Below are 14411 nucleotides of genomic sequence, written 5' to 3' on the forward strand. Positions count from 1 at the left end.
ATGCTAGAAGAACTAGTGAGTGTTGAGTTCTTAGCAGCTGAGGATGAGAACAAAAAAATCAAGAATTTAAGAAACGCAAATCAAGCCTAGCTCCTCTAGTCACCATTTTTTACTTAGTTGCACTGAAGGGCCTTGTACTGAGTGTTCCTTTGTTAGTTCCTTAACGATGGGCTTTTGCTCTGATGTGGTGTTTCAGAATAAAGCCACTCAAGTTATACATCGTCACTGCAGGTCTGATAAGACCTGTTTCTATTTTTCTTCTGAAAATGCAAAGATTTTGACTGTATTTAGTAAATGTTGAAGAGTCTTTGCTGCAGGTATCTTCATGTTAAAAATTTATAAAGTGATAAAGGCCAAATATTTAAGAAGAAAAAATGCTCCCTGCTTAAAAAGAAGGAAAGTTCTAATGTACTCCTAGATAGTACAGTGTCCAAAAAAAGAAAGAAAATAATTAAAATACACATATTTTTATATGTATGTAGCTGTTACATTAAACCACATAAGAAATTTAAATACAGGCTTAAAGCCTATTTCTAGGAATTAAGCAACCTAAAATGTCCATTTTTAAGTAATTCTTTTACATACAAAATAAATAAGAGGCATCAAAACAATTATATGCTGTAATATATCTCTCTTTTAACCCTTTACTGAAATGACGGGTAACCTTTACAGATATGCAAATTTAGAAACATAGGCCCAAACTACCATGTTGAGTACAGTTTTAAGGATGATGGAAAAAACACTAAACCTCTGCTTGGCCGAGGAGCAGAGAGCTTTGCCGGTAGCGTCCATCATTTTACCAGCTTGGGTCGGATCCCGTTCTGCTTGAAACTTTAAAAAGAGTCCCAGTTCATTTTCTTCCTCTGATATAACTAGGAAAAAAATCCCAATATAGTTAGTTGTTTCATTTCATCATTTGTTTAAAACACACAACAAAAATTCTCACAGCAATAATTCTCCATATGTAAGAATTACTTGGAGGAAGGAGAAGCTTATTTTAAAAATGCAAATTCCTGGGGCTACATTTACAGAGATTCTGATTTTACAGGTCTTAGGATCTGCTTCCCCCTACCCACAAGTACTCCGGATGGTTTTGATGTAAATTCTGTGAATTCTCAGAACTTGCATTTGGGAAAGACTGATCTTTAGTGAAGAAAAAAAAAAAGTTCCAAAATGACAAAACCACAAATGATGCACTAGCAATTGTGCAGACATGCATTTTAGGATCATTGCCTCTTAGTAAGTATTCGTATCCTATTTAAACTTAACTTAATCTTGACCCCCACCCTGGCTTCGGTGACATGTATTCAGTATCCCACATGCACAGACATTCACAGTTTTACTGCTGTAACTGTAAAAGTTGTCATGTAGTATACTGCTACTCAGAGTGTGGTCCACCGATTAATTCCAGTCCAGAACCACTTGTTACCAGCCTGTAACAGGTAACAAAACTAAGAAGCTGTTTAGAAACTTACTAATTTGGGTATTTTATATCTGTTGAACCTAATAATAATAAAGAACTGTGCTTACATTATTCATGTCTTCTTTAATTTCATTTTTCTAGAAATTAATTTTTATTGTATATTATAAAGGTGTCAGTTTACAACAAATTGAAAGTAAAACATGAAACAAAACTGGTCTTTGACCACAAAGTTTTAGAAGTCTGACCCGCTAATCACAATAAGACTAATAAGTGGGGGAGCCCATAAAGTGTTCAAATTATAAGCTTAAAGTGACAAATGACTTATGTCATGCCAATTACACCCTGGTTCACTGCTGGAAAAGCTGAAGTTAAAAACTGAAAGAGGAAGGGGTGCCAGCTGACTCAGTCAGGAGAGCATCTGACTCTTGATTTTGGGGTCATGAGTTCAAGCTCCATGCTAGGCATAGAGTCTACTAAAAAAAAAAACAAAAACGAAAAAACTGAAAGAGGAGTCCCTCAGTACGTCTAAGGCAGCAGCAGAACCCAAGCCCCTCACTTGCTAGCCCCCCATTCCCACTGCTCCTTGCTGTTACTTCGTCATAAGGAACCAACCACTCACAAAATAGTTCAGTAAACTATTGTTTTTGTATTAAATATTTAATTCACAAAAATGCAAGTGAATTATTTATTGTAAATGAGAATTATTGGATAGATATCTAGGATTTCATACCATTGAGTCTTAGCTGATATTTCTCAACTATCTTCAGAAGTTCAGCGCATGTCTCTTGAATGGAGTGAAAAACCTTTGAAATACAAATTTTATTAGGACAATCTAAAGAACCATAAGCAAATATAATATATATGTTATAAGCACTTTGAAAGCAGAACCTTTCCTTTTAAGTGGTATGTCTGTTTTCCTTGACTTCGATGTATTTCACTATTGGTTTTATTTTATTTATTATTTTTTAAGATTTTTATTTATTTATTTGTTTGTCAGAGAGAGAGAGAGAGCGAGCACAGGCAGACAGAGAGGCAGGCAGAGGCAGAGGGAGAAGCAGGCTTCCTGCTGAGCAAGGAGCCTGATGTGGGACTCAATCCCAGGATGCTGGGATCATGACCTGAGCCGAAGGCAGCTGCCCAACCAACTGAGCCACCCAGGCGTCCCTGGTTTTATTTTTGATATAGAAAATTGAGATTCCCCCAAAAGGGCTGGAAAAAATGGTGATAAATACATGGGAATTAATAAAAATTTGTAACTGTGGAGTCTGTCCTCCTCTCAGCTCCAAACTATCTAAATAACAAAAATGTAAATCCAATATAAACTGTATCAAATAGTGCCAATTACAGATGAAAAGAGTATAGATAACCTTAGAAAATGTTAACTCTCAATCTGGCTTTTCTACAATATTATCTTTAGCATAACAGGTGAGTGATTACCATAAAAATTAAGTAATATATTATAACATAAAAAATAAATTACTTTCAGATTGTTTTTGTTTGGAATTTTCCCTTCATTACCACTGTTGCTAACAGAAAAATAAAACATCCAGTAGACACCCATTTCAAAGTAAGCACATGAAAATTTGAGATTAGGACACATTATACACATGAGATAACTCTTCATACATATCTATAAATTAAGGTTTTCCCAGGAAGATGGGGTAGCACAGGTTTTAGGGTACAGCCTTCTTCCCACAAAGTGCTCTGCTGAAGAACTTTTTACAAGACTTTAATTCAAAAAGACCTTGGCACTGTAGCATAGTATTAGGCACTAATAACCTTTTGAGTATCAAATAAATTTCCAATATCACCATTGAGCCTGTGTATTCCCTCTCTGAAACAGTTTTCTTATTATTTTGATATGTGATTAGACCCAAGGAAGATCAGTGATAGACACTAAAATCTAAATGGAGGAGCAGCCATCAACTTTCCACATAAGGTTAGGTATGTTTGAAATGAATTTGGTCGATGGAATTGGCAACTTAAAAAGCTGTTTTAAAATCACATGGAAGACTAGAAAAAGATATAAAAATGATTGTTCTAGGGTGCCTGGGTGGCTCAGTGGGTTAAAGCCTCTGCCTTCTGCTCAGGTCATGATCCCAGGGTCCTGGGATCGAGGCCTGCATTGGGCTCTCTGCTCAGCTCCCTGCTTCCCCCTCTCTCTGCCTACTTGCGATCTCTGTCTGTCAAATAAATAAATAAAATCTTTTTTTTTTAATTTAAAAAAGTTAAAAATGATTGTTCTACTATGATGAAATGATTATAGTTGTTTTTTTCCCCCCATGGGTCTTTGAAAGATTTATATACAACTGCTTTTTATTTTTAGAATGAATTTTTTTTAATGAAAGGGGAAGTATAATTTGACAAAACTGTAATATATTTAAAGCATATAACATGATGATATAAGTATACATTCAATGAAAATTTTTCTCAATCTTAAAAGATAAAATAATGTGGGACAAAGTATTAGGGTGATTTCAAGTATTTGTCTAATGGACAAGAAAATATGCCACACAGATTACCTAACAATGTAAAACAGGACAGTAAAATTTACTTATGAGGGAATATATGTGGAAACAGTAAAGAGTTCCTTTAGCCTCAAAATACTGATTACTTAGGGACGCCTGGGTGGCTCAGTGGGCTAAGCCGCTGCCTTCGGCTCAGGTCATGATCTCGGGGTCCTGGGATTGAGTCCTGCATCAGGCTCTCTGCTCAGCAGGGAGCCTGCTTCCCCCCCGCCCTCTCTGCCTACTTGTGATCTCTGTTAAATAGATAAATAAAATCTTTTTTAAAAAATACTGATTACTTATAATCAAGTCCCTTCATTTTTTCCACACTTGTCATTAAATCATAAGAAGAATACTTTTTAAAACAGATAGTACAAGCTTGTTAATTTGTTATCTATTTCTACATTTGTTATGGCCATAACATAACTTTATGTTTTGTAGAATAAAAATACTTAGTAGATTATGACCTATTTAATGAGATCTATACTTTTAAGGATTGCAACAAATGATTATATTCCAAGCATAATAGAACTCCTGCTTGGAAATATTTTTAAAAAGTTATTTTCAATTAGTATACATACATGGAATTAGTAAACCTGCATTTAAAAACCCAGACCTTTTTGTATATATCGGAGACTTTTCTCCAATTAGTTTAATTACTTAAAAGTGTAAAACACTTACAGGTTTAAAGTAGTTTCATGGTAATTACTTATTTTATTTAAAATGAAAAACATAGCCAAAAAACACATTACAAAATACTTTAATAACTCTATCCCTTAATTATACAAAGACTCTAACTTTAAAAATCCTCACTCAGGGGACACTGGCAGGCAGACTCAGTCAGTGGAGCGTGTAACTCTTGATCTCAGGGCTGGGAGCCCAAAATGCGTGTAGAGATTATTTAAATAAAGAAATAAACTTTAAAAAATAATAAAAATAAAAAACCTCATTATTTGATTTCAGTTAATTTCAGCGAGATATAAGATGACACATAAAAGTAGTACAAAATATTACAACATGATATATAATGAGTATATGGTCTCAATTAAGAATATAATTAATTCATTAATATTTAGCTTAAAAACTAATACTTGCACCAGAGAAATTATTTAATTATTCTTTCTCTAATTTATGAGTACCAATTCTGCCGATTCTCAACTTGTGAGAATTGTGACCTCCTATACAGAAGATCTGATTGTGGGGGTGTAGCTCAGTGATAGAGAATTTGACTGCAGAAGATCTGTATGACAGATGAATACAATTAAACGTTCTATTATCAAATTTGCAAGCTCTTCAGTCATAGTCCCAAAGAATAACCACTTACATGCAACATAAAGAATCCTCAAATTTACCTCGAGTTTAGCATCCAGTTCAGCATCAGATGCTACCACGTGCTCATCCTCCTTTTTTCCTGTTGCTTTGATAAAGACTTGTTTAGTTTTCCAGTATTTCTTTTGCATTCTGCTAACTACTGACTGGTTATCTTCTGGTCTGGGTTGCCCAGAGGAATCCATGGAGTGACTACAAGGAAAAAACTAACATTTCTTAAATTTTTTTCAATAATATATATCTAATCAGCGAGTATTTAATCCGATTGAAAAAGTGAAAGATACTAAATGGAATATTAATGTTAATAACTTTACATAATATTTGGTCTGTATGGTCTAAACTTATGACACAACTTGCACAAGTAACAGGCAAAAAGATTAATGATGCTTACATTAATTTCAGTTAGGAGACAAAGGTGATAAAACTATTAAAATTTTGTAATAATGATTAGAAATAACTTTATTTTATTTAACCGATCTATTTATGGACATCTATTAGTTTCCAATATTTACCTTGTAATAATACTGCAAAATGAACTTATACACACATCTTTGCATGTTATTATCATTTCCTTTAAAAAGTCCGCTATAGTTACAACTGCTATGTCAGAATACACATTTAATAAATACTCGTAGCTATGCAAACACTCAGATACACACTCTTTTTTATAACTCAAAGAAATACTTCAGTATCCAATAAATAAACAAAAATAAAGATCTTAGGTATAGGGGAGATATGTTAGCAATAAAAATGGGAGCCGCCTGGGTGGCCCAGAAAAGCATTCGACTCTTGATCCTAGGGTCATAAGTTTGAGTTATTTATAAAAATTATAAAAAAAAAGAAAGAAAGAAGGAAATTGCAACCTGTCAACTTGAAAATTAATGTCTAAGTAATTCTTCTTCATATGGTTAACATGGCTGTATAAGGAAATGCAAATGTATAAAGTATTCCTTTAGGAGATAGAGAAAAGGAAATATAATACACTTTTTCCCATTTTTTTTTACAATGTTGTTAGTCACCATACAGTAGATCATTAGTTTTTGATGTAGCATTTCATTGTTCATTGTTTGTGTATAACACCTAGTGCTCCATGCAATCCGTACCCTCCTTAATACCCATCATCAGGCTCACCCATCCCCCCAATTTCCCCTTCTAAAAACCCTGTTTGTTTCCAGGAGTCCATAGTCTCTCATAGTTCGTCTCCCACTCCGATTTCTCCCTTCATTTTTCCCTTCCCTCTTCTAATGTCTTCCATGCTATTCCTTATTTTCAAAAATTTATTTTAAATTTATTTGACAGACAGAGATCACAAGTAGGCAGAGAGGCAAGCAGAGATGGGGGGGGTGGGAAGCGGCTCCCCACTGGGCAGAGAGACTGATGTGGGGCTCAATCCCAGGATCCTGAGATCACAACCTGAACTGAAGGCAGAGGCTTAACCCACTGAGCTACCCAAGTACCCTATTCCTTATTTTCCACAAATAAGTGAAACCATATGATAATTTACTTTCTCTGTTTGACTTATTTCATCCACTTAGCATAATCTCCTCCAGTCCCATCCATGTTGATGCAAAATTTGTGTATTCATCTTTTCTGATGGCTGAGTGATATTCCATTGTGTATATCTACATCTTTATCCATTCATCTGCTGAAGGGCTTCTTGGCTCTTTTCACAGTTTGGCTGTGAACATTGGGGTGCATATAGCCCTTCTTTTCACTACATCTATATCAATGGGGAAATACCCAGTAGTGCTGCTATGAACACTGGGGTACACATGCCCCTTTAGATCACTACCTTTCTGTCTTTGAGGTAAATACCTAGTAGTGCAATTGCGGAGTCGTAGGGTAGCTCTATTTTCAACTTTTTTTTTTTTAAAGATTTTATTTATTTATTTGACAGAGATCACAAGTAGGCAGAGAGGCAGGCAGAGAGAGAGAGGAGGAAGCAGGCTCCCTGCTGAGCAGAGAGCCCGATGCGGGACTCGATCCCAGGACCCTGAGATCATGACCTGAGCCGAAGGCAGCGGCTTAACCCACTGAGCCACCCAGGCGCCCATCTATTTTCAACTTTTTGAGGAACCTTCATATAGTTTCCCAGAGTAGCTACACCAGCCTGCATTCCCACCAACAGTGTAGGAGGGCTCCCCTTTCTCTGCATCCTCACCAGCATCTGGTGTTTCCTGGCTTGTTAATTTTAGCCATTCTGACTGGTGTGAAATGGTATCTCACTGAGGTTTTGATTTTAATTTCCCTGATGATGAGTGATGTTGAGCATTTTTCATGTGTCTACTGGCAATTTGGATGTCTTCTTTGCAGAAATGTCTGTTCATGTCTTCTGCCCATTTCTTGATTAGATTATTTGTTCTTTGGGTGTTGAGTTTGCTAAGTTCTTTATAGATTTTGGACACTAGCCCTTTATCTGATATGTCATTTGAAAATATCTTCTCCCATTCTGTCAGTTTCCTTTTGGTTTTGTTAACTATTTCCTTTGCTGTGCAAAAGCTTTTTACCTTGATGAAGTCTCAAGAGTTCATTTTTGCCCTTGCTTGCCTTGCCTTTGGCAGTGTTTCTAGGAAGAAGCTGAGGTCAGAGAGGTTGGTGCCTGTGTTTTCCTCAAGGATTTTGATGGATTCCTTTCTCACATTGAAGTCTTTCATCCATTTGGAGTCCATTTTTATGTGCAGTGTAAGGAAATGGCCCAGTTTCATTTTTCTGCATGTGACTGTCCAATTTTTCCAACACCATTTGTTGAAGAGACTGTCTTTTTTCCATTAGACATTCGTTCCTACTTTGTCTAAGATTAGTTGTCCAGGGAGTTCAAAGTCCAATTCTGGGCTCTCCATTCTGTTCCACTGATCTATGTGTCTGTTTTTGTGTCAGTACCATACTGTCTCAATGATGACAGCTTCGTAATAGAGTTTGAAGTCCAGAATTGTGATGCCACCAGATTTGGTTTTAATTTTCAACATTCCTCTAGCTATTTGGGGTCTTTTTTGGTTCCATAAAAATTTTAGGATTATTTGTTCCATTTCTTTGAAAAAAGTTGATGGTATTTTGACAGGGATTGCATTAAATATGTAGATTGCTCTAGGTAGCACAGACATTTTTACAATATTTGTTCTTCTAATCCAGGAGCATGGAACATTTTTCCATTTCTTTGTATCTTCCTCCATTTTTTTTTCATGAGTACTTATAGTTTTCTGAGTACAGATTCTTTGCCTCTTTGGTTAGATTTATTCTTACGTATCTTATGGTTTTGGGTGCAATTGTAAATGGGATTGACTCCTTAATTTCTTTCTTCTGTCTTGTTGTTGGTGTATAGAAATGCAACTGATTTCTGTGCACTGATTTTATGTTCTGACACATTATTGAATTCCTGTATGAGTTCTAGCAGTTTTGGGGTGGATTCTTTGGGTTTTCCACATAAAGTATCATATTATCTGCAAAAAGTGAGAGTTTGACTTCTTTGCTGATTCAGATGACTTTTATAAAATATTTATTTATTTATTTATTGGACAGACAGAGATCACAAGTAGGCAGAGAGGCATGCAGAGAGTAGGAAGCAGGCTCCCCACCGATCAGAGAGCCTGATGCAGGGCTCAATCCCAGAACCCTGGGATCATGATCTGAGCTCAAGACAGAGGCTTTTTTAAAAAATTTTTAATTTTTTATAAACATATATTTTTATCCCCGGGGTACAGGTCTGTGAATTGCCAGGTTTACACACTTCACAGCACTCACCAAAGCACATACCCTCCCCAATGTCCATAACCCCAGGCCCCTTCTCCCAACCCCCCTCCCCCCAGCAACCCTCAGTTTGTTTTGTGAGATTAAGAGTCACTTATGGTTTATCTCCCTCCCAATCCCATCTTGTTTCATTTATTCTTCTCCTACCCTCTTAAGCCCCCGTGTTGCATTACCACTTCCTCATATCAGGGAGATCATATGATAGTTGTCTTTCTCCACTTGAGTTATTTCGCTAAGCATGATACTCTCTAGTTCCATCCATGTTGTTGCAAATGGCAAGATTTCATTTCTTTTGATGGCTGCATAGTATTCCATTGTGTATATATAGCACATCTTCTTGATCCATTCATCTGTTGATGGACATCTAGGTTCTTTCCATAGTTTGGCTATTGTGGACATTGCTGCTATAAACATTCGGGTGCACGTGCCCCTTTGGATCACTACGTTTGTATCTTTAGGGTAAATACCCAGTAGTGCAATTGCTGGGTCATAGGGCAGTTCTATTTTCAACATTTTGAGGAACCTCCATGCTGTTTTCCAGAGTGGTTGCACCAGCTTGCATTCCCACCAACAGCGTAGGAGTGTTCCCCTTTCTCCGCATCCTCGCCAGCATCTGTCATTTCCTGACTTGTTGATTTTAGCCATTCTGACTGGTGTGAGGTGATATCTCATTGTGGTTTTGATTTGTATTTCCCTGATGCCGAGTGATATGGAGCACTTTTTCATGTGTCTGTTGGCCATCTGTATGTCTTCTTTGCAGAAATGTCTGTTCATGTCCTCTGCCTATTTCTTGATTGGATTATTTGTTCTTTGGGTGTTGAGTTTGCTAAGTTTTTTTTTTTAATTTTTATTTATTTATTTGATAGAGATCACAAGTGGGCAAAGAGAGAGGGAGAAGCAGGCTCCCCGCTGAGCGGAGAGCCCGATGTGGGGCTCGATCCCAGGACCCCGAGATCATGACCCGAGCTGAAGGCAGAGGCCTAAACCACTGAGCCACCCAGGCGCCCCTGCTAAGTTCTTTATAGATTTTGGACACTAGTCCTTTATCTAATATGTCGTTTGAAAATATCTTCTCCCATTCTGTCAGTTGTCTTTTGATTTTGTTAACTGTTTCCTTTGCTGTGCAAAAGCTTTTGATCTTGATGAAATCCCAATAGTTCATTTTTGCCCTTGCTTCCCTTGCCTTTGGCGATGTTCCTAGGAAGATGTTGCTGCGGCTGAGGTCGAAGAGGTTGCTGCCTGTGTTCTCCTCAAGGATTTTGATGGATTCCTTTCTCACATTGAGGTCCTTCATCCATTTTGAGTCTATTTTTGTGTGTGGTGTAAGGAAATGGTCCAATTTCATTTTTCTGCATGTGGCTGTCCAATTTTCCCAACACCATTTATTGAAGAGGCTGTCTTTTTTCCATTGAACATTCTTTCCTTCTTTGTCAAAGATTAGTTGACCATAGAGTTGAGGGTCTATTTCTGGGCTTCCTATTCTGTTCCATTGATCTATGTGTCTGTTTTTGTGCCAGTACCATGCTGTCTTGATGATGACAGCTTTGTAATAGAGCTTGAAGTCCGGAATTGTGATGCCATCAACTTTGGCTTTCTTTTTCAATATCCCTTTGGCTATTCGAGGTCTTTTCTGGTTCCATATAAATTTTAGAATTATTTGTTCCATTTCTTTGAAAAAGATGGATGGTACTTTGATAGGAATTTCATTAAATGAGTAGACTGCTTTAGGTAGCATAGACATTTTCACAATATTTATTCTTCCAATCCAGGAGCATGGAACATTTTTCCATTTCTTTGTGTCTTCCTCAATTTCTTTCATGAGAACTTTATAGTTTTCTGAGTATAGATTCTTAGCCTCTTTGGTTAGGTTTATTCCTAGGTATCTTATGGTTTTGGGTGCAATTGTAAATGGGATTGACTCCTTAATTTCTCTTTCTTCTGTCTTATTGTTGGTGTAGAGAAATGCAACTGATTTCTGTGCATTGATTTTATATCCTGACACTTTACTGAATTCCTGTACAAGTTCTAGCAGTTTTGGAGTGGAGTCTTTTGGGTTTTCCACATATAGTATCATATCATCTGCGAAGAGTGATAATTTGACTTCTTCTTTGCCGATTTGGATGCCTTTAATTTCCTTTTGTTGTCTGATTGCTGAGGCTAGGACTTCTAGTACTATGTTGAATAGCAGTGGTGATAATGGACATCCCTGCCGTGTTCCTAACCTTAGCGGAAAAGCTTTCAGTTTTTCTCCATTGAGAATGATATTTGTGGTGGGTTTTTCATAGATGGCTTTGATGATATTGAGGTATGTGCCCTCTATCCCTACACTTTGAAGAGTTTTGATCAGGAAGGGATGCTGTACTTTGTCAAATGCTTTTTCAGCATCTATTGAGAGTATCATATGGTTCTTGTTCTTTCTTTTATTGATGTGTTGATGTTTAATTGATTTGCGGATGTTGAACCAACCTTGCAGCCCTGGAATAAATCCCACTTGGTCGTGGTGAATAATCCTTTTAATGTACTGTTGAATCCTATTGGCTAGTATTTTGGTGAGAATTTTTGAATCTGTGTTCATCAAGGATATTGGTCTATAGCTCTCTTTTTGGATGGGATCCTTGTCTGGTTTTGGGATCAAGGTGATGCTGGCCTCATAAAATGAGTCTGGAAGTTTTGCTTCCATTTCTATTTTTTGGAACAGTTTCAGGAGAATAGGAATTAGTTCTTCTTTAAATGTTTGGTAGAATTCCCCGGGAAGCCATCTGGCCCTGGGCTTTTGTTTGTTTGGAGATTTTTAATGACTGTTTCAATCTCCTTACTGGTTATGGGTCTGTTCAGGCTTTCTATTTATTCCTGGTTCAGTTGTGGTAGTTTATATGTTTCTAGGAATGCATCCATTTCTTCCAAATTGTCAAATCTGTTGGCGTTGAGTTGCTCATAGTATGTTCTTATAATAGTTTGTATTTCTTTGGTGTTAGTTGTGATCTCTCCTCTTTCATTCATGATTTTATTTATTTGGGTCCTTTCTCTTTTCTTTTTGATAAGTCTGGCCAGGGGTTTATCAATTTTATTAATTCTTTCAAAGAACCAGCTCCTAGTTTCCTTGATTTGTTCTATTGTTTTTTTGGCTTCTATTTCATTGATTTCTGCTCTGATCTTTATGATTTCTCTTCTCCTGCTGGGCTTAGGGTTTCTTTCTTGTTCTTTCTCAGCTCCTTTAGGTGTAGGGTTAGGTTGTGTACCTTGTGTACAAGACCTTTCTTGTTTCTTGAGAAAGGCTTGTACTGCTATATATTTTCCTCTCAGGACTGCCTTTGTTGTGTCCCACAGATTTTGAACCGTTGTATTTTCATTATCATTTGTTTCCATGATTTTTTTCAATTCTTCTTTAATTTCCCGGTTGACCCGTTCATTCTTTAGAAGGATGCTGTTTAGTCTCCATGTATTTGGGTTCTTTCCAAACTTCCTCTTGTGGTTGAGTTCTAGCTTCAGAGCATTGTGGTCTGAAAATATGCAGGGAATGATCCCAATCTTTTGATACCGGTTGAGTCCTGATTTAGGACCGAGGATTAGGATCTATTCTGGAGAATGTTCCATGTGCACTAAAGAAGAATGTGTATTCTGTTGCTTTGGGATGAAATGTTCTGAATATATCTGTGATGTCCATCTGGTCCAGTGTGTCGTTTAAGGCCTTTATTTCCTTGTTGATCTTTTGCTTAGATGATCTGTTCATTTCAGTGAGGGGAGTGTTAAAGTCCCCTACTATTATTGTATTATTGTTGATGTGTTTCTTTGATTTTGTTATTAATTGGCTTATATAGTTGGCTGCTCCCACATTGGAGGCATAGATATTTAAAATTGTTAGATCTTCTTGTTGGACAGACCCTTTGAGTATGATATAGTGTCCTTCTTCATCTCTTATTATAGTCTTTGGCTTAAAATCTAATTGATCTGATATAAGGATTGCCACTCCTGCTTTCTTCTGATGTCCATTAGCATGGTAAATTGTTTTCCACCCCCTCACTTTAAATCTAGAGGTGTCTTCCGGCTTAAAATGAGTTTCTTGGAGGCAACATATAGATGGGTTTTGTTTTTTTATCCATTCTGATACCCTGTGTCTTTTGATTGGGGCATTTAGCCCATTAACATTCAGGGTAACTATTGAGAGATATGAATTTAGTGCCATTGTATTGCCTGTAAGGTGACTGTTACTGTATACTGTCTCTGTTCCTTTCTGATCTACCACTTGTAGGCTCTCTCTTTGCTTAGAGGACCCCTTTCAATATTTCCTGTAGAGCTGGTTTGGTGTTTGCAAATTCTTTCAGTTTTTGTTTGTCCTGGAAGCTTTTAATCTCTCCTTCTATTTTCAATGATAGCCTAGCTGGATATAGTATTCTTGGCTGCATGTTTTTCTCGTTTAGTGCTCTGAAAATATCATGCCAGCTCTTTCTGGCCTGCCAGGTCTCTGTGGATAAGTCAGCTGCCAATCTAATATTTTTACCATTGTATGTTACAGACTTCTTTTCCCGGGCTACTTTCAGGATTTTCTCTTTGTCACAAAGACTTGTAAATTTTACTATTAGGTGACGTGGTGTGGGTCTATTCTTATTGATTTTGAGGGGCGTTCTCTGGACCTCCTGAATTTTGATGCTCGTTCCCTTTGCCATATTGGGGAAATTCTTCCCAATAATTCTCTCCAGTATACTTTCTGCTCCCCTCTCTCTTTCTTCTTCTTCTGGAATCCCAATTATTCTAATGTTGTTTCGTCTTATGGTGTCACTTATCTCTCGAATTCTCCCCTCGTGGTCCAGTAGCTGTTTGTCCCTCTTTTGCTCAGCTTCTTTATTCTCTGTCATTTGGTCTTCTATATCGCTAATTCTTTCTTCTGCCTCATTTATCCTAGCAGTGAGAGCCTCCATTTTTGATTGCACCTCATTAATAGCTTTTTTTATTTCAACTTGGTTAGATTTTAGTTCTATTATTTCTCCAGAAAGGGCTTTTATATCTCCCGAGAGGGTTTCTCTAATATCTTCCATGCCTTTTTCGAGCCCGGCTAGAACCTTGAGAATTGTCATTCTGAACTCTAGATCTCACATATTACCAATGTCTGTATTGATTAGGTCCCTAGCCTTCGGTATTGCTTCTTGTTCTTTTTTTTGTGGTGAATTTTTCCGCCTTGTCATTTTGTCCAGATAAGAGTATATGAAGGAGCAAGTAAAATACTAAAAGGGTGGCAACAACCCCAGGAAAATATGCTTTAACCAAATCAGAAGAGATCCCAAATCGTGAGGGGGGAGAAAGGGGATAAAAAGAGGTTCAAAAAGAAAGAAAGAAAAAAAAACGAAAAGAATTTAAAAAAGAAAATGAATAAAGTATAAAAAAGAAAAAATATATATATTAAACTAGTTAAA

The 14411-nt window shown here is 36.9% G+C and overlaps 1 protein-coding gene across 1 annotated transcript in view; it reads right to left on the reverse strand.

Annotated features, from left to right (window-relative positions):
* ICA1L (islet cell autoantigen 1 like) overlaps positions 1-14411 on the reverse strand; it is a 76612-nt gene that overhangs the window by 33360 nt on the left and 28841 nt on the right. The window contains exons 3-5 of the mRNA XM_044241335.1: positions 5283-5451; positions 2154-2226; positions 749-872 (exon numbers count right to left, since the gene is read on the reverse strand). Of these exons, the coding sequence (XP_044097270.1) occupies positions 749-872; positions 2154-2226; positions 5283-5451 (366 nt within the window). The remainder of the gene's footprint in view (positions 1-748; positions 873-2153; positions 2227-5282; positions 5452-14411) is intronic.

This window comes from Neovison vison, chromosome 3, assembly GCF_020171115.1.
Source record: "Neovison vison isolate M4711 chromosome 3, ASM_NN_V1, whole genome shotgun sequence".
NCBI lineage: Eukaryota > Metazoa > Chordata > Mammalia > Carnivora > Mustelidae > Neogale > Neogale vison.